This window comes from Takifugu rubripes, chromosome 11, assembly GCF_901000725.2.
Source record: "Takifugu rubripes chromosome 11, fTakRub1.2, whole genome shotgun sequence".
Lineage (NCBI taxonomy): Eukaryota > Metazoa > Chordata > Actinopteri > Tetraodontiformes > Tetraodontidae > Takifugu > Takifugu rubripes.
In genome coordinates this window covers 15,874,618-15,900,024 of record NC_042295.1, presented here as the reverse complement: position 1 = coordinate 15,900,024, position 25,407 = coordinate 15,874,618, and the positions used below count along the sequence as shown (strand labels likewise).

Below are 25,407 nucleotides of genomic sequence, written 5' to 3'. Positions count from 1 at the left end.
TAGTCAATTGGTATGGCCGCACGGGCCCAAATATAATTACATTGCGGGCCAAATTTGGCCCCACGGGCCAGAGTTTGACACCAATACAGGGGTGTCCAAACTACGGCCCGCGGGCCAACTGTGGCCCTTCGCCCATTTTTAATTGGCCCGCAGACATTTTATAATAGAATAGAATATGGCCCGTACTTCTACTTTTGCTTGAGTGTATTGGACTTCTAGTTCTTAGCTTCTTAGAGGCTATATACCTAATTTCTTGTAAGTGGCCCAGCCCCCTCCTCTATATTTTTATGTATTGGCCCTCGGTGAAAAAAGTTTGGGACACCCCTGCTCTAGTGCATTCAATTGTATGTAGTCAAGTCACTTATTCACAGTACCTCATATAACACACACAATACTATGTGAATATCAAATTCTTATCCATTATACACAAGCCCTTTCTTTTCACAATTAAAACACATTTTATTTGTCAAAAAAGGATTGCAGCACATCATCACGTAGAAGTGAATTGGGAAAAATCTCTGGATCTGCTGGGGGGACTGATGTTGGTCCCAGGACGGAGTTTACAATGCACTCTTGTGTTTGTCCCACCAGCTCTTGGTGCTGTTGACTTTGAGGGCCTCCCTGTAACTATTGATGTCTCCTGAACTCTGCCCAAAATGCAGGTTACACACACTGCGAAGCAACACACACACACACACACAGCACTTTAGCACCGTTGCTTAGTTCAGAGTCAAATATTCATACAGACTTTAACTATTACATCACAGTGCCCCTTTGTTGAATTGTTTCAATGTAAGTTCCCAAAGTTTAGGGCTGTTTTTAGCTTGCCATCTTTGTCTTTCTTTACAGATTACGCCTCCTACATATAGATTAGTACACAACAGAATGAGATATTGGTGTCAGAAGAATAGATTTCTGTTTTCAAGCCCAGAAAGCGGGACACTTTAGCAATCACTTGGCATTAATAACGCCTCGGCGACCCACACAGGCAGCAGCTGTGAGCGGGACTAAGGTTAGAATAATTACCCTGAAGGCACGTTTGACGGATAAACACTGGAGTGGATTCACAGGAAAAGAGCTTCCAGTTGTTCCTGAAGAACACCAAATGACCAACATCAATAAAAGCATTAATACAAACCATAAATGTCACGTTCTACTTCAAGTATGAGTTCTGTGGTCGTGCCTTGCAATAATGGGCTGGGGTGTCCATACGTGGGGCCACACGGACAACAGTTCACTCCAAAGGTCTTGGGACATCTCAGCAAGGATGATGGGCCATTAGGGCTCCCTGTGCCACATCTGGAGAGGTGGCTTTGCAGTGTGACAAACTATAGATCATTCATTTTAGCATACCATTTCAAGAGTTTGGTTTTTATCTCCACCATGTCACTGCTGGTCTGTATCTCTATTACCTGATTAATGTTCATCTGATGAATCAAACTTTCTTCTTGGAGAGGAACCTGGGAGATATTGTTGGCTGAACTTCACCAGTGATTAAAGCATGCACCAAAGATATAAAGGAATAAGGGATGAGTTTAACGCCACAATTCCAGCAGTTCCCATTAAAGGAGCACAGAAATGCCATTTCAACGCCACGTTTCAGGACTTACTCCATGTTGTCATTTCTGACATAACGAGCAGAAAGCGGTGGGTCCATGACTCTGCCAGGTCTGGAGAGGAGGAAGCAACACTTCCAATTAAAGCACCCTCCCGAAAATAAAAGCAAAGCAAAACTAACACATGGATGTATGATGTTATATTTTACCCCAATCTGTCACTAGCGCGGTTATTTTTATTATCTAAGTGCTCCGCCCTCTTCTCCAGTTGCTCTATCCGCTGCTCCGTTGCTCTATCTTCTTCTTCAGTTGCTTCTTCTCTTTCCTGAGTCCCATTTTTTCTCTTCCTTTTCTTTTTTTATTTCCTGCTGGAGCCTCTGCATCTTCTCCACGGTCTCCTCATACTCGTTCTTTGCCTTCCCTCCTGACACGTTGCACAGCTCCCCCTCCAGAAAACTTCTAACCTTTTGGAGATGGATTAATGCCTGACGACACACAAAGGTGGAGAATCAAACAGCTGGTGAATGTGGAATTATCTGCAGCATCTGGATAATGCTCCATATGTTCCCAGCTTGTCAAAAAAAATGGCTGTAGTTGTTGCCAATTTAGTCAGCCTCATCTCAGTAATGGCTTTACCTGCTCATTATCCTCAAGGTGCAAGGAGGACCCCATTTTTTGGCGAGAAGCCACCCTCTCCTGGGCATTCGCTGCTTTCATTTTGTCCATCTCCATCTCCAGGCTGGAGGCGAGGTGTTTGTATTCCTTCTCCAGTTGTCCCACCCTCTTCTCCAGTTGCTCCTGCGCTGGTCTTGCTGCTTGGCCGTTTTCAGAGCTTTGTCACTTGTCTCCTTTAGCGTTTCTTTCCTCCCTCCTGGACATGTCCCACCTATCCTTTGTTGTCTTCTCCAGGTCCTGCTTTAGCTGATTGTCTTGTCTAGGTTGGTTCAAAGTCTGGGGACATAACAAGGACAGATGTCACTCTTAATGTATACGGAGAAGGTCCAACACAAATCTGTGAGTCCCTGTGATTGTGTAATAAAATAGGTTTTGACCTTAAATTTGACACCAATGTTAGTTTGAACACCTGATCTTCATCTGAATGAGTGTTTTTAATGTATCTCAGCCCTATCTGTCCTGTCGACTTCCAGTTCTTCCATAAGAATTTCCTTCCTACTCACCAGATCTGCTTTCTAATAGGCAGACAGAAACCTTTAGTGCATGTGTTCTACAGTGTCTAAGAGCACAGTTCTGATCAGAAAAGGCTTGTATGCAGCATATCCTCTGGGTAAATCAGTGATTTCCACAACTCAGTTTTTGTCACAGTCGCGTCACACCACCACTGGTCTGGCACAGGACACGTGCACTGCTCTCACCTTCTGGGAGTGTTCCATCTTCATCTGTTCCATCTGCTCGTCAAACTGTAAACGAAGGCTCCCCAGTTGTTCACAATGGGAAGCCTGCAGAGCTTCTCTCTCTTCCTGCATTGAAGCCAACAAACTCTGCCTCAAAGCAGACTCCTGAAGTAAATATAAGAGGAGAGATCAGGACTCAGGATCCTGGATCCCTTTTCCTGCATCCAGTTGCAAATGCCGACCTCATCCATGTATTTCTGTCTGATGTTGTTTATCTCTCTCAAGTGGTCCAACCTCAGCAATCTCCACTTTCTTCTGATTGATCCTGTTGCATTTCAAACTCGAGCCTCCTGGAGAGCATCAGCCAGCTAGAGAAACACAAGTGGTCAGTTCTCACCATCAAATAACACAAGTCTGACTTTAAGTCATATTTAAAAGAAAATGAAGATTTGAACGTGTGCACCCAGTAACCTTTTCTTGTAGTCTGCTATGTACTTCCTTCCTCCAGTTCGTATGTTCACATTCATACAAACAGGTTTTAGACACAGATTTAGACCAACCTTTGAAATATAACATGCTCCAGCCACACTTTACCGCAAACCCGTTTAGAGTTTCGAATTTTTTGTGGATGAGTTATAGCGAGGAGGAAAAAGCAATGTGTTTTTAAAAAAAAAAAAAAAAAAAAAAGCCAAATGCACGTGGCTTTTTTCTGTCAAGAGCTGGAACGTTTTTCTGCAATAAATAAAAAACAGGTCAAAATTGTCTGGTTACCCTCTGGCTTTCCTCCAGGTCCTCCTTCAGCTTCTTGTTCTCTTCTTGGATCTGAAAGTCTAACTCTGACTTGGATTGCTCCATTTCTTGCCCCCAACTGGGCCTTCGTTCTCTTCATGTCAGCTGCTTGCTTGTCCTTGGCAGTCTTCATCAAAGTTTCATGCTCCATCCTGAACAAAGAACCCCGTATAAGATCAAATATTGAGAATCACACCGAGCAGCACAGAAATATGGCTTCTTTTGACACGATCTATGACGTATATGAATATTTAAACACAATATTATGCTCTAAATAACATTCATATGGACCTGATGTTTATTTGCTCTTCCTCTTTGTCTTTTTCAGAAACTTGTTTCTTTTCATTTCTTCTTCTCTTCTTTGACATTCTCTTGTGATGGTGCTTTGGGTTTTGATTTTTTCTTTTGTTGTTGAGCCTCTAATCTGTGAAAATCTGCTTCCATGTTCTGTTTGCATTTACGGCTCCACAATAGAGGAGAATTAGATCTAAACACAAACATTTACATTTTATATGAAGATTTAAATTGAAAGTGCTGTAAGGTTTGGCCGTGTCATAGACCAAACTATATCATAGTAAATGTAACACAATATCATGCTCTAAATAACATTCATACGGACCTGATGTTTATTTGCTCTTCCTCTTCGTCTTTTTCAGAAACTTGTTGTTTCTTTTCATTCTTCTTCTCTTCTTTGACATCCTCTTGTGATGGTGCTTTGGGTATTGATTTTTCTTCTGTTTGTTGAGCCTCTAATCTGTGAAAATCTGCCTCCATGTTCTGTTTGCATTTACGTCTCCATAACAGAGGAACATTAGATCTAAACACAAAACATTTACATTTTATATGAAGATTTAAATTGAAAAGTGCTGTAAGGTTTGGCCGTGTCATAGACCAAACTATATCACAGTAAATGTAAATGACTAATTGACGTGTTAATGGTCAGGTTTTCATTGAAGGAGCTATTGAGATCCTGATAAACTTGCAATCTACACCCCATTTTTAAATGTAGCCGTGGTCAATGGTGATTGATGATTACCAAAATAACAGAATACCTTGGGACCTGTACCGCGTTCAGACTTCTCAGAAGAACCCCCTCTGCTGCTGTCTAAGGGCTCATATTGATGTTGTGCTGTCAGCTTTGGCTTTGAAAAGATAAAGAGAGGGTCACTAACAGAAGTGTACCAGTAGGATGTGAGCCGTACGATCATACGAGTAGAAGGGTCATACCTTAGTGGACCTGTTGCTAAGCAATAAATCCTCTTTTTTCGTTCATTTGTTTTACATTCCTTCTTGCCCAACATGAGACGCTCTTGTTTCTTGATCAACTTCCTGAAGAAGTTGTCATCATTAGATGATTCCCCAGAGTCCGTCTGGCTGCAAAGTAGAAGACAGGTTCAGCTCAAAGCCAGGTTAGACGAGATGGTAGACCACCGTGCATTTAATCGGATGCAAAGACTTCTGGTTTACTGAGGTTTAATCGTTGTTACCTCATTTTATCATTAACTCCTATAAACATGTTGACATTTAATCATCTGCTTCAAATATAGGATCAAATATGAGGAATCACACCAAGCAGCACAGAAATATGGCTTCTTTTGACACGATCTATGACGTATATGAATATTTAAACACAATATTCATGCTCTAAATAACATTCATACGGACCTGATGTTTATTTGCTCTTCCTCTTCGTCTTTTTCAGAAACTTGTTGTTTCTTTTCATTCTTCTCTCTCCTTTGACATTCTCTTGTGATGGTGCTTTGGGTAATTGATTTTTCTTCTGTTTGTTGAGCCTCTAATCTGTGAAATCTGCCTCCATGTTCTGTTTGCATTACGTCTCCATAACAGAGGAACATTAGATCTAACACAAAACATTTACATTTATATGAAGATTTAATTGAAAAGTGCTGTAAGGTTTGGCCGTGTCATAGACCAAACTATATCACAGTAAATGTAAATGACTAATTGACGTGTTAATGGTCAGGTTTTCATTGAAGGAGCTAATTGAGATCCTGATATAAACTTGCAATCTACACCCCATTTTTAAATGTAGCCGTGGTCCAATGGTGATTGATGATTACCAAAATAACAGAATACCTTGGACCTGTACACATTCAGACTTCTCAGAAGAACCCCCTCTGCTGCTGTCTAAGGGCTCATATTGTTGTTGTGCTGTCAGCTTTGGCTTTGAAAGATAAAGAGAGGGTCACTAACCGAAGTGTACCAGTAGGATGTGAGCCGTACGATCACTACGAGTAGAAGGGTCTTACCTTAGTGACCTGTTGCTAAGCAATAAATCCTCTTTTTTCGTTTCATTTGTTTTACATTCCTTCTTGCCCAACATGAGACGCTCTTGTTTCTTGATCACTTCCTGAAGAAGTTGTCATCATTAGATGATTCCCCCAGAGTCCGTCTGGCTGCAGAGTAGAAGACAGGTTCACGCTCAAAGCCAGGTTAGACGAGATGGTAGACCACCGTGCATTTAATTCGGATTGCAAAGACTTCTGGTTTACTGAGGTTAATCGTTGTTACCTCATTTTATCATTAACTCCTATAACATGTTGACATTTTAATCATCTGCTTCAAATTTTGTCTCCATCATAGAGGAGAATTAGATGTAAACACAATACTTTACGTGTCTTCTATGAAGATTTAAATTCAAGAGTGATTTATATTTTAAACATTGCCAAACCAGCGGAATACCTTTCGACCTGTTCAGACTCCTCAGAAGAATCCTCACTGCTGCTGCGCAAGAGCTTCAGTTGATATTGTGTTTCTGCTGTCATCTTTGGCTTTGAAAAAAATAACGAGAAAGAGATTCTAATAACATTCTCATTGGATCAGTAGGTGTAGGGGAGTCACAGCTGTTCCCGACCTGAGATAAAACTGGAAAATAAACAGATAAAAGAGACAACACACACACACACACACATTCAAGTTTAAGTTGAAAAGACCTCCAACACTACATTTACGGAGATGGAGGGTGTTACAAGCCTCAAGTAATCTTGGGAGACCAACTTCCACAAGCTGTATGTCTGCAGAACCGCTTTTAAGTTGTTAACCCATATCTTGTTCCATTTGAATGTAATTTTGAAAGATACATTATGTTTTTGTTTGAATTAACCTTGACTTTTTAAAAACCCCTGGCAGTAAATGTTTGTATGTAGAGCAGTGGGATTGTAGAACAGCAGGATGGATCATACCCTACTGAAGATCCTGCTAAGTGATGAAGACTCCTTCTTATTTTCATTTGTTTTACATTCCATCTTGAGACGCTCACATTCCTTCATCACCTTCTTGGAGAACATGTAATTATAAGGGTGATTTATTGTGATCTCTTGTGTTTCTCTACCCCTGCACCTCATATACTGTAGTAGTAGGTGCAGGTAGACTAATATGAAACATGCCTAAGCTTATCATCAAAGCTTGAGAGGCTTTGGTTAAAAGACACCCGCACCTACTATGTTATGTAACCTTTTGATGTTGCTTATATAGACAGCATCTATATCAGGGGTGTCCCAAACTACGGCCTGTGGGCCAACTGTGGCCCTTCGTCCATTTTTAATTGGCCCTGCAAGACATTTTATAAATAGAATAGAATATGGCCCGTACTTCAACTTTTGCTTGAGTGTATTGGACTTCCTTAGTTTTAACACCAGGACCAGAGCTTGATGACCCGATTTACATACCAGCTGATACTCACCAGAATAATTACTAAATTTATACCCACGTCAGTTCAGTCTGTTAATGTTGATAACCATTTCAAGTGAACGTTATTAGGTGTGCTCCGAAGCCTAATAACTTAAATAACAAGCTTGAAATCTACCAGTTTCATTTTCCCCTTTATTGTTTTTTCTCTGTCCTGTAAATCTTCTAAGAAGAAATCTGAGGCTGCTGTTCTGGGAATGAGCTACCAAAGCTTTTTCTGAATAACTCAATAAAGATCCATTTATGGAAAGCTGTTATGAAGGCAGTTTTGTCTTTAATTATATTCAACAATATAAATATTTGACCACTTTTAATTGATTTTTCTAGCTTTAATACACTAACGTTGAGGCTAAATACCAAATTTCTTGTAAGTGGCCAGCCCCTCCTATATTTTTTATGTATTTGGCCCTCGGTGAAAAAAGTTTGGACAACCCCTGATCTATATAACCTCTGTCTCTTCTTGTCCACTTTATCCCTTTTGGGGTCACAGGGAGGGTCCACAATGGATGAAAGCAGGTCCACCCGTGGATATGATAATTTGTGGGTTTGGTACCTTGCTCAAAGGTACCTCAGAACTCTTTCCATGTTGTGCCTGCATTGGGGCTCAAACCAAGAACCCTCTACTTCTCAGCCCAGAGGTCTACATTTTTTGTCTAGTTTTATAAGTAGTCACGCAAAGATTGTTGGTTGCTGTACCTTACCTTCATATGTACCTATTGTCTACTTTATCTGTTGTATGCAGTATGCATCTGTATTATCTTTTTGACGCCGGTCTCCTTGCTCTTTCTCCTGATGACAATTGCGGCGGTAGCAGCCGTGGCTTCTGATTTTTTTTTGCCAGGGTTCTCCACGCCCAACAGCCCACTGTCTGGTTGGCCTGGTGAACCTCCCTTCGCTTTGTCTATTTTCTTTTACTGGCCTTTTAGACCTTTTTATTTGTTAGACTTTTGTAACAACCAGGCTTTTGTAATCCAGGCTTTTTCCCGTGAAAATAACAGTTTATTTTTGGGGTATTTTCTTAGTGTTACAGGCTACTGATGCCGGGGCCCTTGTTAGGTGGCCATAACAGTAAACTTCGATCTCATCCAGTGTCATGCCTTTGCACCTTGACACAGTCCCCGTCTCCATAGCCAGTAGCACTTTGTTCATTCTGGCAAGCTGCAGAGATCCTTGGGGCAACTGATAGTACCTTCTGTGGATGTGAATATCATGGCCTAAAACGTTAGCCAGTTGATCACATTAATTTTCCTCAAAATTCAGGAACTCTGACATCATTGCATTATGTTTTTGAAGAATTGTTGAAGTCAGCACTTCAGGATTTTTGGCATCACAGTTTGATACATTTTTTTAAGGCACTCTCCTCGGTAGGCTGACAATGCTTGTTGTCTTCCAAACATGAATAAGTTAGCATTGGGTACATGACACATCTCGCATCACAGCTAGCATCTCGATATCGACTCCACAGTCTCTCCGTCAACCCCCCCCACCCTCTTTCTTTCCAAGTGTATTGCCATAATCTATTGGCACTATGATGGGATGTTCCATCACTCCATGGGCAGTGTGGTCTATAACTTTGGCCAGGCCCCAATCTTGTGCATGTGGTTGCCATTGTACTGATGTTTTTAAGTTTTGTCCTGTAATATAGTAACACACCTGTCACGGGCAGAAGCTGGGCCCAGATGCACCACACAAACCACAGAGAAGAACTTGCCAGTTATCGATTTTATTGATAAACAGTCTCTGTTCATCAAAAGAACACAATGCCCAATAAATCCAGGAAATTATCCCACAGGTCCATAATCCTCAGGCAAGAACTTGCTCCAGGATGAGAAGAACTCAGGCAAATGGGAACAGACAGAGACAAGCAAAGGCTTAGTCAGACAGAAGAATAAGCAGATTACCAGGACAGGAGCAAGACAGGCGGTTCGAGAACAGGCGGGGTCAAAACCAGGAAAACAATCCCAAGAACAACGCTGGAGAATCACACATGAACACAGAAACAATCTGGCAAAGAGTGAGTGCCAGGTAGGGGGTTTAAATAGCCGAGATCCAAACAGGTGTGACAGTTTGGGCTGATGAGCAAAGGGAAGACCCAGGCATGATGATGGGTGGCAGATGTCAGTTGTTTCAAAGTTATGAATTGCTGCTGTGCCCATTCCAAGGATGCAGTTGTTGTTGTTCAGTTAACAGCTGTCTGAGGAGAGTAGTGGGTGCTAAATAGGAAGGAAGGGATTATCAACTGTAATCAGCAAGGCCCGGAAAAGAAAGCACTTCTTTCATCGTTTGTGATGTAAATTGGTTTTCAACTGAGTGGGTAGGGGAGGTGTATTTCGAGATCACTCTGCCAAGAAAGGTGACTTGTGGGCGGCACATCGTTCATTACGACAATTGGCTAATGAGGGATCTGTGGAGGCACTGCAGCAATTGCAGGGGCAGCTACCTTTGGGGGCAACATTGGAATTACATACCATAAAGCTAGGAGACAATAACACGATGCAATAACAATCTAGCCTTATATTCTATAATTCTACAGAATTAGGTTCGATAACTTTAAACAGCAGAGGAGGTACACTTTTATCAGAGAGTTTATAGTGAAATTGGGGTCATGTATATGATGTAGTTCTATACACATGAGGTAGGGGTTTGTAAGCAGATTTAATGGTGGTGTGAGGTGCACACACTTACTCACCAAAACAGAAAAAGGTGACAGCAATGCATGTTGGAGCTTGTAGAATATAATAAAAATGAAAAAAATTGGAGACAGTGATTTTTGTCCCCAATTGTACAGCTGACCCAAATCAACTGGTGTGTATTTTGAAAAATGTCCCCAATATAGGCTTAAGTACAAACACACACACACACAGACTGGGAACCAGAATTCTATACAGTAACAGTGACAAAGAAAGAAAATACCCCCCCCCCAAATAGTACACACATGGGGCCCTGCAATGAACTGCCGACTTATCCAGGGTGGACGTGCCTCCACCCATATGTGCACCCTCACCACGACCCTGAAAGGGACAAAGCGGTTAAGAAGACGAAACAGTGAGAAACTGTGTGGTATTAGCTTCCAGTCAATAGTCCTGGATTAAAATAAGCCCAAGCTTTGTTAGGGAATGTACCAACTCTGTTTCTTATGTACAGGTATACAGTATGTGGAATATCAGAATCAGCAAATAGAATCATCTCAATAAGCAACACAACTATGAACTGAATACGTGTCTTGCGTGAAAGTTTGATTTAAAGTGATGAGGAAATGACAAAAGTGTCTAACGTTGCATTGGTGTCACACAGAGAAAGGGCAACATGCAAAAAAAGTTAAAATACCTTTCAGGACGGATTTGTAAAGATCTAGTGTTCGATCCTTTTTCATTACAAAAGGCTCTGTGTTCTGATGAACACTCAGTTCTCAGCAGGTGGCTCAGATTAACGCTGCTTTGTAAGCCTTTGTCCCGGAGCCAGGGCCCAAAACCAGCCGGCTCACACTGCTCTCATGAAACACACTTTTATCTACTGGCTGCATAGAACCAGCTGTTTCCTGGCATGTGTGTGCAGATTAGGATTATATTTTCAGTGGAAGCCTCCGTCCTCATCTGTTTCCTGTTGTGGCCAGAAGAGGGCAGGCAGGGGAGAACCGTTGCAACATAAACGAACCCGATTAACTCGCCAGGCTGTCATTGACCCATCAATCTGTGATGATTTACCAGCCTGAGCAGCCCTCAATTAAACATTAATTTGGGCAGTTTGTGGCTCAAGAGAAAGGGAATTGGTCTTGAGGAGGGAGGGTTGCTGGTATTATACTATTATTGATGGCACAGTCACCGAAATAAACCAGCTTTAATCTGCTGGGGGCACGTTGATTAAGATGTATTTAATTTATCTGAATGTACAACGTGTAAGACCGATTCACTGGCAGCATGCACGGGTTTGGTCAGGACCACTTTTCTCCTGTGTTTGCCATGGTGTGGGCGGTGTAACAGAGTGAATGACCTGTACTTTTTGGAAAAAACATTGTAAACTGGCCTTGAAACTTAGATTGTTAATTCAACACCTAAATACACAAATTTCCTGATACTCCCATGCTTAGCGTCACTGCTACTAGAACTATTGCTGCTACTGTTACTCCTGCTATTGAGAATGGATTAATCCTTGACTGTGTGCCTCATTTTAATGTTTTTTTAATCTCAAAATCTGAAATGAAATATTTTGATCTGATTTTTTCCACAAAATTAGCAATCTCTAGATTGGTACAATTTATTGTCCACCCCTGAACTATGAAACAGGAATAACGCTCGGCTGTTCGGAGTCGAGTTTGGAAATTGCTTTGTGAAACCGCTTAGCTGAAGTTGTTATCTAATGATTTAGGTTATTTAAGTTCAGAGTGGGGTTTTTATGTTATGTCTCATAAACTAGGGTGCCTACAGTGACACCCTGGGCTTTTGCTGCAAATATCTGTATTAAAGCATAAGTGACCTCAGCAGGTGTGACATTGCAAAAGGCCGTTTCTGCAGCGAAGTATCACATGTGTGAGTGTGTGTGAGTGTGAGTGTGAGTGTGCTGGAGAGAATGAGAGACAGCTCCACACTGTTGATCACAGCTGAGATAACTTCCCCTGCTGGGTGCTCCATCATGGAGGCAGCTGGAACAATGATGTGACCCCTGAACCTCAGCCAGGGCCTGATCAAATGGTGGACTTCATGATTAAATATTTATCAGCTCCAGGCAATTACTCACATCTGCCTTGCTCTCTTTCGGTGGTAGAACACTTAAAGTCTCATCACATGTTAAATCAGATGACTTTTGATCAGTATTACAGCAATTCTTTCACTCTTTTCTACACATGTTATTTTATTTATTGATTGGTAATTGGATCATTAAATTGACCTCAATAATCATTACACTTAATGCACAGAATTATTATATTCAGCATAATGGAACCTTTAGCAACCCTTTTCAAAGTAAATCTTAAAAATTGCATTAAACTCCCTGAATGAGAGCAAACTGCCAGCGGAGAGTTCAGATTCTTGTCTTGATAACAGTTACAACATCTCTTATCTAGATAGGTCATTGAATGTGGATGCTGAATCGAGTGGCTGCAGTGTTAGCAGTCTCAAAGGTTGCTGTTCCAGATAAGCCCCATCTGGTCAACAGGTCTGATTTCAGAACCGTAGATATGAGAGCGAGCGGCTGCACATCCACACTACGTGTCTGAGACATTGAGGAATAATCCTAAACAGCATCAGACCACTCGTGGCCCGACATGTCGCACACTGTGGATGGTAGAGATCCCCCTCATCTCCACTTTTGAGACCATCTGCCTGTATTTTCACCCACACAGTGACAGTAAATATCTCCTGTCCAGCCAAAGCCCGTCTGTGCTCCAAATGGGTCCAAAGCAGGGATCATCCTCATCCATCTGATCTGCAGTTATCTCTACACATTTTGTAAAACAAATAGATTTTTGGTAGGTTACATTTGAATTTAATCTAAGATTGAAATACACAGCACAGAAGAAGCTTTTACTATTCAGAGAAAAGTCTATTTATTTTAGGTGGGACAGAAACGATGTGACCCAAGAGTCACTGATCCTCGTCTCTTCCCTCGAGTTGGTTCAAATCTTTGCAGACAGAGCAGCTTTTACTGCACGGATCAGTCTGCAGTTTAGAAGGCCTCATTATTTCTGCTATAATGCAGTGCTGGTTAGGGTTAGGGTTAGTACTGTCAGAGTTAGGGTCAGTACTGTCAGAGTACTAACAACATCAAAAGTACTGGTGATTGAGAGACAGTTTTCCAGCATATTTATTGTTAATGGTCAAATTACTTGAAATCAACATGGCAAAGTCCATCAGTGTTTGGGACAACAAACAAACGCATGACACGCGTGCACACACACACTCACCCACAGCACTCACCCACGCACTCACACACACACACTCACACTCTTTGACCGATTAATCGCAGCTCACACATGAGCCAGAAACCTTATCAAAAAGGACAGATAGGTTTCTCCATTTTCTCTGTTCTCTATAGATTATTGCGCTGCTACGTGGTGTCTGGGAAGGTGATGGTTTGATCGACTTGTTCATGATTGCATTTGAATATGACTCCTAAAGCTGGGTTGTAGCAAACAAGTATCAGCGTCGGATCTTAGTGAGCAGAAAAAAAGCATCGTTAAATATAGAGCCTCCTCAGCTTCTCCTTTTATGGCATCAAAACCCCCAAACTCTACCTTTTTTCAGCACCCTCCTTTAAAAACACTTTTCTTTTCTCTCGTGATGTTGGGTTTTATGTCCTGATTTGTCCAGGTTTGGGCTGGAGAGCTGTCGAAAAGGCAAAAAGAATTGATCTGTCTACCCATAATTTACTAGGAAGCTCATTGGTTTCATTTAAAACCTAGTGAACTATTGAGTGTGTGGCTGTGCACACAGACACACATACACATGCACACGCATGTGAGTGTGCTGGGTGATCTAATCCCAGCAGGTGACCGTTGAACTCTAAACCCAGTCTCCCTGCTGAGGGATAAGGCTGGAGGCTGAGGTCCAACTTTGCTGAGACACACACCCCCCCCCATCCAGACAGGATAAAAAGGGCCTGCGTTCCTGAAGTTGCTCAGTCTCATCCGGAACTCCACCAGGTAAGAAATGCTGAAGCTGTGGTCGTGAGGGACTTGACCTGTGACGTGAATGCGGGGATGTATTTGGTCTGACAGTAAAGTTCCTGGGAGATGAAGTTTTGAACTTCCATTCTATTCTCTGAATTTTCCTAATATGTTTGTTTTCCTGTATTTGAGCATAGAGGAAATGGTTTTCTAAATTAAAACTCAAACGTACTGTAAAGCACTGCACAAGATAAACCAGCTAATCTTCTTTAGCTGTTTGTCCAATGTGCCGAAATTGCTCGAGTCCCACTCATTTGGTATTTTCTCGACCCACTGAGTCGTTTTAGGGAGCGCATTTTTCCCATTCTGCTTTAATATAGGTTTTTCCAACTTGTTTTCCTTTTTATTTAATTTAGTTTCATTAATGCATTCAAAGTTCTCTTCTGCTCGTCCACTTAGAGTCATTAATAACTGTTTTCTCCTAAATGTTGCAGACCGCCATTATGAAATTTGTGGTTCTTGCTCTCGCCCTTCTGCTGGCTGTCGGTGAGAAAATTCTCTCTGCATTTGCAACATCATTTTTGACATCATATTTTTTTCCTACTTTTTTTCTTCCATATTCTATGAGAGTGTCACCTTTTTCTACCTTTTCCCACTTCTTAGGCTCTCAGGCCGCTTCCCTGATGGCTGATCCACCCTCAGAGTTGGAACATTTCAGGTCTGCCCTCAGCATGTACTTGGACCGTGCGAAGGAACGGGCCCATAGCGCCTTGGCTACTCTCGATGACGCCGAGTACAAAGAGCTGAAGTAAGACATTCCCACTGGTGCAACCCTTCCTGCTCTTTACCTGGTACCCGCCTCTCGCAGTATTTCCAGTATAACAATGTTTCTGCTCCCCAAACGTTATTTTTCCAGGGACAGGCTGGCGCAGCGCGTGGATGATATTCACAGTCAGATTAAGACACTCCAGGGTAGCGTTTCTCCCATAACCGACTCTGTGGTTTCTACCATCTCTGATGCCACGAGTGAATTGCGTACCAGCATCCAGACCGATTTCAAGACTCTGCAAGACGAGACTGCAGCGCAGCGTGAAAAGCTGAGGGCAGTTGTGGAACAACACCTTAGTGAGTACCGCACATTGCTGCAGCCCATTGTCAGCGAATACCAAGCCAAGCACAAGGAAGAGATGGATGCCCTGAAGCTCAAGCTGGACCCAGTGATGGAGGAACTCCACAAGAAGATCGCTGTCAATGTGGAGGAGACCAAGGGGGGCCCTTATGCCCATCGTGGAGAAGGTGCACACCAAACTTGCTGAGTACGTTGAACAAATCAAAGCAGTGGTTACTCCCTACGTTAATGAGTATAAGGAGGAGCTCAGGGATACCTACATCCGGGCAATGAGCCTTAGCAGGGATGATCTCGATGCAATGAGGTCAAAGATTGACCCTATTGTGGAGGTAATCAAGGAGAAGGTCGGGGAAATTGGCCAGATCGTCTCTTCCACTTTCTCAAAGAGCTAACCGCCCTACCGTGATCTTGTGCTTAAGCTGTAATCAAAGCGTGTCTGTCTTGGAAGCGTTCCTCCGTTTTCCCATCTTTCTTTCCTCAAGTGCACAGACAAGATCAGAAACGAAGCCAACGTCTTACTGACACACTACTTTGCAGTGAAAGGACAGGACTCTCTTCCCCATAGCAACATCTCGCTTGAATGCTCGCGTACATGCAAGCCAAATCCTGCACAGACACGTGCGTTTCTGCGCAAATATGCTTTTCTTTTCATGTACCATCAAGTGGCATTTTATGTAGACGCGGTATGTGAATGTTCAGATGCCCTGTGTAGTGATGCTTGTCTGAAACTGCTGAGACAAAATGCAGCTTAATAAACATCTGACTGTTTATTCTTCGTTGCTCTCTGACTCTCAATTTAACAGACGCGCAATTTACCACAAGCACGACTGTCGAAAAATTTGGGATGACTGAAAAAAGAGTTTGCCATAAAACAGATTTAAAGATACATCTATCAATAATAGCTATTTTTTTTAACCAAAAATCATTTAAGGGTATTTACTTTTTTTAAATTAAAGCAACAAGGAGAAACATTATATTTAATTAGCTACATTCATGATCTTCTGTTTCGTTAGGCCTAATTGTCAACAAAGCAACATTAATATATGGAACCCATTTACTTTTAATCATACACAGATTCAGAAACCAACAGTGAGATCTTCATTCACATATTTGCTGACCTGTTGGTGACCTCAGCGAGCCTTTGAGGTCACGTTAAGAAGACAGTTCTTTCGCGACACATGATTGATTCCTGAAGTAGAAGAATAATGAACTCGTCCATTTTATTCTGGCACGGGCGTCCAACAGCATATGGCTGTTTGCCCTGTGGTCATGAAAGGTGTGATTAATGAGCAGGTCGGGGCTGTGAACTGGCCTATTGACAAACTTTAAATCCTGTTGGGCTTTATGAGGTAAAACTCTCCTTATTAGCCGTCGTAGCCCCGAGGCTGGAACCCTTCAGCACTGTCCCATCATGGAGCCGTGGAAGGAGATATTACACTGGGTGACTGGGCCCAAGCTAATTCATAGACCAGGAATGATGTTCGCCATATGATTATAACTTTTACAATATTTTACAGCGCATTTGTTTGTTGTAAACATTAAAAAGTCAATTGTGACACGATGAATCATATTATACTGCTGTGACAGACCTTCACAATTATTCCATATAATACACCTTAAGAAATCTTATTGAATCATGGGTCAAGGGGGGAACAACACCTCTAACGGTATCGCGGTGGTCATGGTAAAATAAATGTGCAAATAAAGAAAGTATAGAGACGAAGTCAGATGGGTTTAAAAAACCCAGAACAAGAGCAGCAGGGGGCTCGTCTCATCACACTCATCATCGCTGGGAATTATTTTCAATCATTTGTTGTGTTGAGCAGGATGGAATGATGGCACATTGGCCATTGATAAAAGTTGTGAACGTCTGTCAGCAGCATATTGGACGTCTGAGGCATAATAAAGGTTGACGTGAGGCTCACGCAGAAAGTTTCCAGCTTAGACATTCCTGGCTCATTAGTACGCCTGAGAAACAGTACTCCAAACCAAAGAGACAAGGAATAATTAGTAGTTGTCTTCATCTGTTCACACCATGTAACATCAGCCTGATTAGAACATTATTAGTCCTCCAAGCAAGACTTTAGGGCGTAAAAAAAGAAATGATAAAATAACCAAAACAATGAGAAAATCCAAGCAGAAGTTTTGTTTTGAACCAAAAATATTAAAGGGAATCTAAAGGATGCATTCGCACATTTCTGGATTCATTTTTGAGGGTGGTGGGTGTGCATGTGCGTGCAGCTGTGATTAGTGCATGTGAGTGACATTATGACTATTGTAATGGATGAGGCCAGCCACGAGTCCCCGGTGAGAGACTCCAGCATATAAAACCAGCTGGTTGCTGGACACAGTGGACACTCGCCCACCGCTGCAGGGGCTCAGACACCAAAGGGAGAAACAACAAGGACATTTCCAACATTCCAATGATGGACGGTAAGTGGTTTGTTTCATGGGTGAGTTTGTACCGGTGACCAGAGAAGAGTGTTTGATGTCTCCCTTCAGATCATCCACAGAACTGTGATCTATTTCTGCGCTACGCGAGTGCAGACGGGGGGGCGCTGCCCCCCGTGGGGGCGCTGCCTCCCGTGGGGGCGCTGCCCCCCGTGGGGGCGCTGCCTCCCGTGGGGACGCTGCCTCCCCCGAAGGCCCCCCAGGTGAGCGGGATCACGGTCCAGCTGGAGATGCCGGCGCTCTGGCAGCAGTTTGATCAGCTGGGAACAGAGATGATTGTTACTAAAGCTGGGAGGTCGGTTAACTACAAGAGTTCTACCGTTATTGCTCTCTTCCTGGTCCTCCATCGGATTTCTTAATTTGATCTGTCTGTTCAAACTGCAGGAGGATGTTTCCAACCTTCCAGGTGCAAATCACTGGGATGTACCCTGCTGCTGAATACGTCCTGCTCATGGACTTTGTCCCTGTTGATGACAAAAGATACAGGTCAGAGAGACCGGCGGTGACTGCGAGGGACTAGCTCCTTCACCCATTTTACATGTTTATGGTCCTTGAATAAGATTAGATTTGCACTTTTTGCAAGGCTGTTGTCTGCGTCAGGTATGCGTTCCACAGCTCCTCCTGGTTGGTGGCAGGACGGGCCGACGTGGTAGCGCCCAGCAGGATGCACTTTCACCCAGACTCACCTGCCTGTGGAGCCCAGTGGATGAAGCAGACGGTGTCTTTTGACAGCCTCAAACTCACCAACAACCTGCTGGATGACAACGGACATGTTAGTAGCTGTTAAACAAAAACAGTCAGAAACGGAGCGTGTTTCAACCGCTCGTGTTCTGTCCTCCACTCTTTCCATAAGCAGATGATACTGAACTCGATGCATCGATACCAGCCACGCTTCCACGTGGTGTATGTGGAGCCGGCACCTGATAGTTACTTCAATGCGCACAGAAACTTCTGTTCTTTCTCCTTCCCTGAAACACGCTTCATGGCCGTCACTGCATATCAGAACCATAGGGTAAGACCACATTAAACAAATGGGCCGCTCGGCCCCATTGGCTTTCCTCAGAATCTCACCACAGCTCATTTCAACATGCTCCACTTTCTCTCTCTCAGATCACCCAGCTTAAAATTGCCAGCAACCCGTTTGCTAAAGGATTTCGGACTGCTGACGGCCAGGATCGGTTAGTGACGGTCTTAAAAGTTCTTTAGCTGTCCAGTGTGTAAGAACCAACGGGCGTGTGTGCGTGTTTGCTTCATACACGCTAGCAGTCAGCTTTTTTCCTAGAAAAAGGTTAAATCAAGAAAAAAGGCTTGTCATCGTTATCAGCGGGGACGCAGTCCTATGGTTGTGTAAGCTAATCTTTGACCTTTGTATCGTCGGTATCTTTGTACGTAGAAAGTTCCAGCTGGATGCTTCTGGGCAAAACATTAGAGATGATCCGAGTCCTTGAGAAACGCCTTTTCTGATTTCCTTACAACGTGTCCATGTCACACATGCAGTGTTGCCATTTCTCTCCATAAACTTGAATACCAATGTCGTTTGTTCAACACTGACTCGCTCTCCCCTCCCAATCTGTCTGTACAGGCTGAGTAATTCTGCCCAGCTAGCAACACGGTGTCCAAAAGATGGCGGTGCAGAACACTTTATTCACAAATAGGTTCACGTATCAGCTAGTAAGTATTCTTTGTAGCGGCCCCTGGCTTTGATCATAAAGGTCTCTCCGGAATCCAGAATATCACTGAAATTGAATCTGTTTTTTCTGAACCACAAAGTCAAACAATATGTATAATTATTATAAGACGAATGCATTATTTTGTTGACTAATGCTGCAAATAAGAGCATTCTGAGTGGAAAGTCACATTTTTTTTGTATTTTCTTTTAATAAATTGTTCTTACTTTCCAGGAGAAGATGACAGCCTTGGTTAATGGATCCGTGTGGACTCTCTCACCATTGTAAAGCCCCTGTGGTCCCATAATAATAAAACTGGCCCCACATCATGGCACCTGCCACCTTTCCCACCATTCCACCATACTTGGAATATCCAGGATCATCTCATGAGGAAGCCTTCCTTCCAAATAGAAGACTAATTGATAGATTTTGTAATCCTATGTTGCTTTCTTGTTGCCTCCTTATTTTGAACGAGTTCTTTATAATAATGTAATAATACATGTATAGGGTGTATTGAGCTGTCCTTTAATCAAAGTGTTCCAGCAAAAGGTCAGTGTGACAATAAACACATAACTTCTGCTAATATTTGCCAAAGCCCAATTCATATTTTTATTACTACACCTATAACTATTGCTACTTTTAAAGGAAATAACATGGATTTTAATAAACAATAAATAAAACATCTCTATTCTGCAGAGGAAAAGAAAAACAGTCCCGTATAAGAGCAGGAATCAATCTTTCAAATGAAAATAATCCCTTTAATCCCAGAGTTTATTGTTGGCAGAGGAAGTGGCCAGAGGACTTCCGTGACGGCGCTTTCAAATTAAAAGACCTTACGTCAATGGTTATAAAGCACTGTTGTTTAAAGACGCGTAGAACCTCTTTATGACCCGTTTAATAAGCAACTAAATAGTCTTCTTTGTGCTGAGCCGTCAGTACCTCTGAAGAACGGATAAAAGTAGATGGTTAAATTAGGCGAGTCTTATTTAGAAATGTTTGGCAGGAAAACAGGAAGTTCTATTTTGCGCGTTGACGACGGTGATGCTGGTGTTGAGCAACACAGAAGGATGCAGATGGGTGAATGGATGAGGAGAAAGAGGAGGTGAAAGAATGAAAGGCGACCCAAGGGAGTGGGTGAGGAGAGCCGAGGGATGCGGGTCCGCTGGAGCCCTCAGCCAGCCCCCCCACCGTCGATAGATCCGGATGTTTGAAATCAAGATATGCGGAGTAAACGCCAAAGGCCTGAATTTAGCTCAACCGTCCAGGTAATTTGTGTTCCGGCGTTGACATCGTCCTCAAATGTCACGTAGCGCCCGTTGAAGCCATCCTGGTCACAGTTACGGTTCGGTTGCCATGGTTTTATCCGACATTTTAGCATCGTCGCCACCGGAGCTCACGTGTCCCTGCGGACTGTGATTGAAGCGCGCGCTTGGGAGGTCCAGACCACCGCGGCTCCCGCGGCACTAACGTCCCGTCATGGAGGCGTCGCGGCCGCGGCCGTGGCTGTCGGGGCTCCTCGCGTGCACGGCGCTGTGTCTGCTGAGCGCCGCGCGAGCCGCCGCAGCTCCCGCGGGCCTGCCGCTCGCGGTCCGCGTGCCACTGCGGCAAGGCGCTCGCGCCGCTCCTGTTCCGCAGGTGCCACCTGCCGCGACGGAACGCGGCGCCGCGCGCAGGCGGAGGGGAGCGGCCGCGGGCGGCGTGAGCTTCGTGGACATGATCGATAACCTGCGAGGAAAGTCCGGCCAGGGCTACTACGTGGAGATGGCCGTGGGCTCCCCCCCGCAGAAGGTAACGGCTGCATCTATTTTTATTCCATTGGTCCTTATGATGCAAACCTGTTGCGTTTAAATGCCAATAGAAACTAATGTATTTCTGTACATAAATACTATGACCTGTAGTCTGAGTCCTAATGTTATAGATAATATAGGAACAGCGTGTGTGTTTGTGTAAAAAGTGAAAGGACCGGGTGAGCCAGCCAGATAATGGGACCATTAATTCTGCAGAGTAACTGGTGCCAGTTGGGTGCAGCTGTGGCGTGCAGGCTGGCACACCAGTGGCGTGCACGTGGTGCGGGTCAGAACACGGGCAGCCGGGTGTGGACAAGAACCGTGCCGAAACGTGCACCATGAAAGAGTTGTACAGTCACATTAAAGTGGATGTTGCCAAGCTTTTGCTCACACACAGGCACACACACACACACACACACACACACACACACACACACACACATTAATCACCATAAGGCCCTTTGAAAATAACATGTAACGTATATGCTTATGTAATGAACTGACATTGAGTCACTGATCATTTTCTGCTCTTGTTTCTTCTATTCTGAGGATTTCTCCACCTCAGTGGGGGGGGTGGGGGGGTACTGATGTACAGAATGCAACCTGTGGTCTGCATGAAGGACGCACACCTCTCCTGAGCTGTCAGCCAATCAGAAAGAGCGTTGCTAACCGATGCATGTTTTCATGGCTTCTAGGCTCAGCCGAGCCCTTGGGACACGAGCACTTCTCTGGATATTTTAAGGGCCACTCTATTATTGACTAGCTTGCTGTGGTTGTGGGTTTTTTTTCTTTTTGGTGCCACACTGTCGGCTCGGTTCTGTGACTTGTGTGCTTTCCTGCCCTCATGTGGCAGTTTTGAGCCACCAGCTGCCTCTGGATTGATGCACAAAGGATGACACCCATGCAGAGTGTGATGCAGGAAAGGGGGGGGGGGGAGGACAGTGGGCAGCCTGAGATAAGTGGAAGGGTGCAGGGAACAGAGCAGGAGACGAGAGACGAGCAGATATTAGAGTGCTTAGTGACGCTCGGGTAAATAAGGATACGCGTGAAGGTTGAGCTCGGTCACGTTATTGACAGATTGATCGAGACGCAGCAGTGGCTCACAAACCTCTTGCTCTTCCTTTCATAGCTGAACATTCTGGTGGATACAGGAAGCAGCAACTTTGCTGTCGGGGCTGCAGCTCATCCCTACCTACGACGCTACTACCACCGCTCGCTGTGAGGAGCACGAATCACCAGCCACGCTGCTTAAAAAGTCACGTCATCGCTTGCATTGTTGTTTTTAAACCTGCCTTTTCTCTGCAACATTAACATCTGCTCCCAGCTCCAGCTCGTACCACGACCAGGGGAAGAGCGTGTACGTCCCTTACACCCAGGGCCGATGGGAGGGAGAGCTGGGCACCGACTTGGTGTCCGTGCCCCACGGTCCCAACGCCACGCTGCGTGCCAACATCGCCGCGATCATCCAGTCAGATCGCTTCTTCATCAATGGATCTAATTGGGAAGGAATCTTGGGACTGGCCTATGCTGACATAGCTCGGGTAAATACGTGTTAGCACCTCCAAACGCAGTAGAACCACGGCCTTCGACCGTTTGGGCTAAATTGTTTCATCTATCTGTTGAAAAGAACACGTGTGTTCTTGTCCTGGCCCAGTATGTAATATACTGTGTATATTTGGGGGGTGTTTTCTGTATTTCTGGTCTCTCTCTCCAGCCTGATGAGACACTGGAACCTTTCTTTGACTCACTGGTCCGTCAGACCTCCGTCCCAAACATCTTCTCCCTCCAGCTTTGTGGCGCCGGCTTCACTCAGAACTATTCCTTGGGCAGCGCTACAGTGGGGGGCAGCATGGTGAGACACACGCAGCTACAGATCCTCTTGGACAGCACTGGAAGCTGATTATGAATGTGCTCTTAGATCATCGGCGGTGTGGATCCATCGCTCTACGTTGGAGAGATCTGGTACACTCCCATCCGTAGAGAATGGTACTATGAGGTGATAATTGTCCGGATTGAGGTCAACGGACAGGACCTCAACATGGACTGTAAGGAGGTCAGTTTGGCATCAGCAAAAACAAACGGGTAACGGTCAGTTGTTGAGAATGTAACACGTGATTCCTGACGTCTACAGTACAACTACGATAAGAGCATCGTGGACAGTGGCACCACCAATCTCAGGCTGCCCAAAAAGGTGTTCCAGGCTGCCGTTAAGGCGATCGAAGCTGCCTCTTCGGTCAGTCCAGACACGCTTCACACTCACGCCTTGGTTCCATTTGACTGAACTCTTGAAATAGTTGATGTCAGTATAAAGGAATATGGAATATCCACTCTTCCGTTTCATGACTATGTCACAATACCTTTCATAGAAGACATTTGTTTCTTTTGCACGCCTGGATGGACGGCGTTGGCACCTTCTCTGGGGGGTGGGGCTGTGCCAGGAAGCTTGGGCACAATTACGCTGCCTTGTTTGTGCTCATTGTGTGTAACCTGGGGCATTTAACGTTGGTAGAAAGTGGGAAAAGAAGCCTAAAAGGGCTCCTGAACCTGTTTTTGCAGACTGAACAGTTTCCCTCTGGGTTCTGGCTCGGGGAGCAACTGGTGTGTTGGCAGGCTGGCACCACACCCTGGCACATTTTCCCCGTCATCTCCCTCTACCTGATGAGTGAAAACCACAATCAGTCCTTTCGAATCTCTATCCTGCCACAGGTAACACACAGACTGTGTCTGGAAATGAGCGTGTCTGCAGACTTCTGCAGGCTAAAGCGAAACTACAGCTAATAAGTGTTTGCTTTTGTGTACTTACGCAGCAATACCTGCGGCCAGTAGAGGACGTGGCGTCTGCCCAGGAGGACTGCTATAAGTTCGCTGTGTCGCAGTCCAGCACGGGTACAGTGATGGGAGCCGTCATCATGGAGGGCTTCTACGTGGTCTTCGACCGGGAAAACAAGCGCATTGGCTTTGCCGTTAGCATGTGCCACGGTGAGGATGAAAGCAACGAGCAACATACGCCAGTTGTTTGCAGGGTGATACAGAGGGAACTCTTCTTCTCTCTGCAGTGCACGATGAGTTCCGCACGGCCTCTGTGAAAGGCCCGTTCCATGGCGTTGACCTGGAGGACTGTGGCTACAACATCCCGCAGACGGATGAATCTATGCTGATGACCATCGCCTATATCATGGCGGGCATTTGTGCTCTCTTTATGATGCCGCTGTGTCTCATGGTGTGTCAGTGGCGCTTCGCCCGCTGCCTCCACCCACACGGGGATTTGGCGGACGACATCTCGCTCCTGAAGTGAAGGCGAGAGCGGTGACACCTTCTCCAGAAACCACACAGATGGATGTTTCCCTAAATGTTGGCGGTTGCTGGTGCTGTTTGAGGAGAGTTTTCAAGTATTTGAGTTTTCAGACCTGCAGTGATCTCTGCTGCCCTGAGGATATCTAGAGCCATTATTTTCCTGAAGAACAACCAAGAACATTGGTTACCTGGTTAAGTTACCTATGCAGATCAGTGCGGCGTGAGATGCAAGAAGTAAATATGTCTCATAAATGGGGTAGACATGGTGGGAAAATAAAGAATGTTTTCAACATATAAAATGGGAAACTATCATCCACTTAATTGGATTTAATTGGGATGGTTTAAAGATACTAGCGTATGGTTCCACGTGGTCGTTTATACCTGCGATGTTTGTGGTTTGTGAGTAAATGAACTCCGGATGATCTGTATGAGCATGCTTGTATGTGTCCACAGCTGTATTTGCATATGAACGTATGCGGAGAGATTTAATCAAAACTATTGAATTTACAATATAATAATCTTTACAAATTAACGAAGCATAAAATGGAGAATTGATGATATAGCAGATCGTTACAGCATTTACTACATGTACTCGGGTTTGCCTCTGTGTAAAACCGGGCCGTATATATCAGCTGTCATGTCTTTCTACTCATATTGTTCGCATACGTGTACACAATTTGCACATTCTTAATCACAAACACACATATAAACTTGCTTATTGTGGTGCTGCACCATATCATTTGTATATGTTAAATAATTAATTGGGCTCCTGCCAGATATACAGAAGCGCCCTAATAACTCACTCCATCTTTCAGTGACATGAAACTAGTCCAAATGATGTCACCCTCTAAAGAACGTGGTATATGTCAACAAGGAACACTTTATATTGTTTAGCAATCTGTAAATAAGCCTAAGAATGGGATATTTATGGCAGACACTGGCAGCACTGTTTGACCAATAAAGAACGTATTGTAGCTGTAATATCGCATGGTGGTTTCATTTTATACACAAAATACTTTTTCACACCATTCGAGTGATCAAAAAGCTCAATATCACCACACTTACTGTTAGTT

At 44.0% G+C, this 25,407-nt stretch overlaps 3 protein-coding genes and 3 long non-coding RNA genes across 6 annotated transcripts; 3 read left to right on the top strand and 3 right to left on the bottom strand.

The window, feature by feature from the left end:
- Nucleotides 1-1,387: 1,387 nt before the first annotated feature.
- On the bottom strand, nucleotides 1,388-2,372 carry LOC115251501 (uncharacterized). The gene is made up of 4 exons (XR_003890069.1): nucleotides 2,193-2,372; nucleotides 1,766-2,041; nucleotides 1,611-1,670; nucleotides 1,388-1,482 (listed from the first exon to the last, which is right to left on the bottom strand). It is a non-coding gene; the product is annotated as an uncharacterized lncRNA (long non-coding RNA).
- A 49-nt stretch (nucleotides 2,373-2,421) lies between these two features.
- On the bottom strand, nucleotides 2,422-3,203 carry LOC115251503 (uncharacterized). The gene is made up of 3 exons (XR_003890071.1): nucleotides 3,151-3,203; nucleotides 2,930-3,073; nucleotides 2,422-2,507 (listed from the first exon to the last, which is right to left on the bottom strand). It is a non-coding gene; the product is annotated as an uncharacterized lncRNA (long non-coding RNA).
- A 928-nt stretch (nucleotides 3,204-4,131) lies between these two features.
- LOC115251502 (uncharacterized) lies at nucleotides 4,132-5,010 on the bottom strand. Its single transcript, XR_003890070.1, has 4 exons — nucleotides 4,925-5,010; nucleotides 4,750-4,839; nucleotides 4,317-4,514; nucleotides 4,132-4,184 (listed from the first exon to the last, which is right to left on the bottom strand). It is a non-coding gene; the product is annotated as an uncharacterized lncRNA (long non-coding RNA).
- A 9,499-nt stretch (nucleotides 5,011-14,509) lies between these two features.
- apoa1b (apolipoprotein A-Ib) lies at nucleotides 14,510-15,527 on the top strand. Its single transcript, NM_001078632.1, is given in 4 exon segments — nucleotides 14,510-14,552; nucleotides 14,670-14,814; nucleotides 14,923-15,278; nucleotides 15,280-15,527. Coding segments are annotated over 4 exon segments (792 nt in total).
- A 1,667-nt stretch (nucleotides 15,528-17,194) lies between these two features.
- On the top strand, nucleotides 17,195-20,103 carry LOC101062699 (T-box transcription factor 10). The gene is made up of 8 exons (XM_029843997.1): nucleotides 17,195-17,568; nucleotides 17,638-17,881; nucleotides 17,971-18,072; nucleotides 18,187-18,358; nucleotides 18,443-18,598; nucleotides 18,697-18,764; nucleotides 19,169-19,257; nucleotides 19,488-20,103. Exons 1-7 carry the CDS (start codon nucleotides 17,559-17,561, stop codon nucleotides 19,239-19,241), a joined length of 825 nt encoding a protein of 274 aa, XP_029699857.1. The 5' UTR covers nucleotides 17,195-17,558; the 3' UTR covers nucleotides 19,242-19,257; nucleotides 19,488-20,103.
- Nucleotides 20,104-20,311: 208 nt separating this feature from the next.
- On the top strand, nucleotides 20,312-25,315 carry bace1 (beta-secretase 1). Its single transcript, XM_003968797.3, has 9 exons — nucleotides 20,312-21,041; nucleotides 22,170-22,258; nucleotides 22,365-22,581; nucleotides 22,755-22,892; nucleotides 22,959-23,093; nucleotides 23,172-23,273; nucleotides 23,597-23,746; nucleotides 23,848-24,019; nucleotides 24,097-25,315. The coding sequence occupies exons 1-9, from the start codon at nucleotides 20,730-20,732 to the stop codon at nucleotides 24,333-24,335; spliced, it is 1,554 nt and encodes a 517-aa protein (XP_003968846.1). The 5' UTR covers nucleotides 20,312-20,729; the 3' UTR covers nucleotides 24,336-25,315.
- The last annotated feature ends 92 nt before the right edge of the window (nucleotides 25,316-25,407 follow it).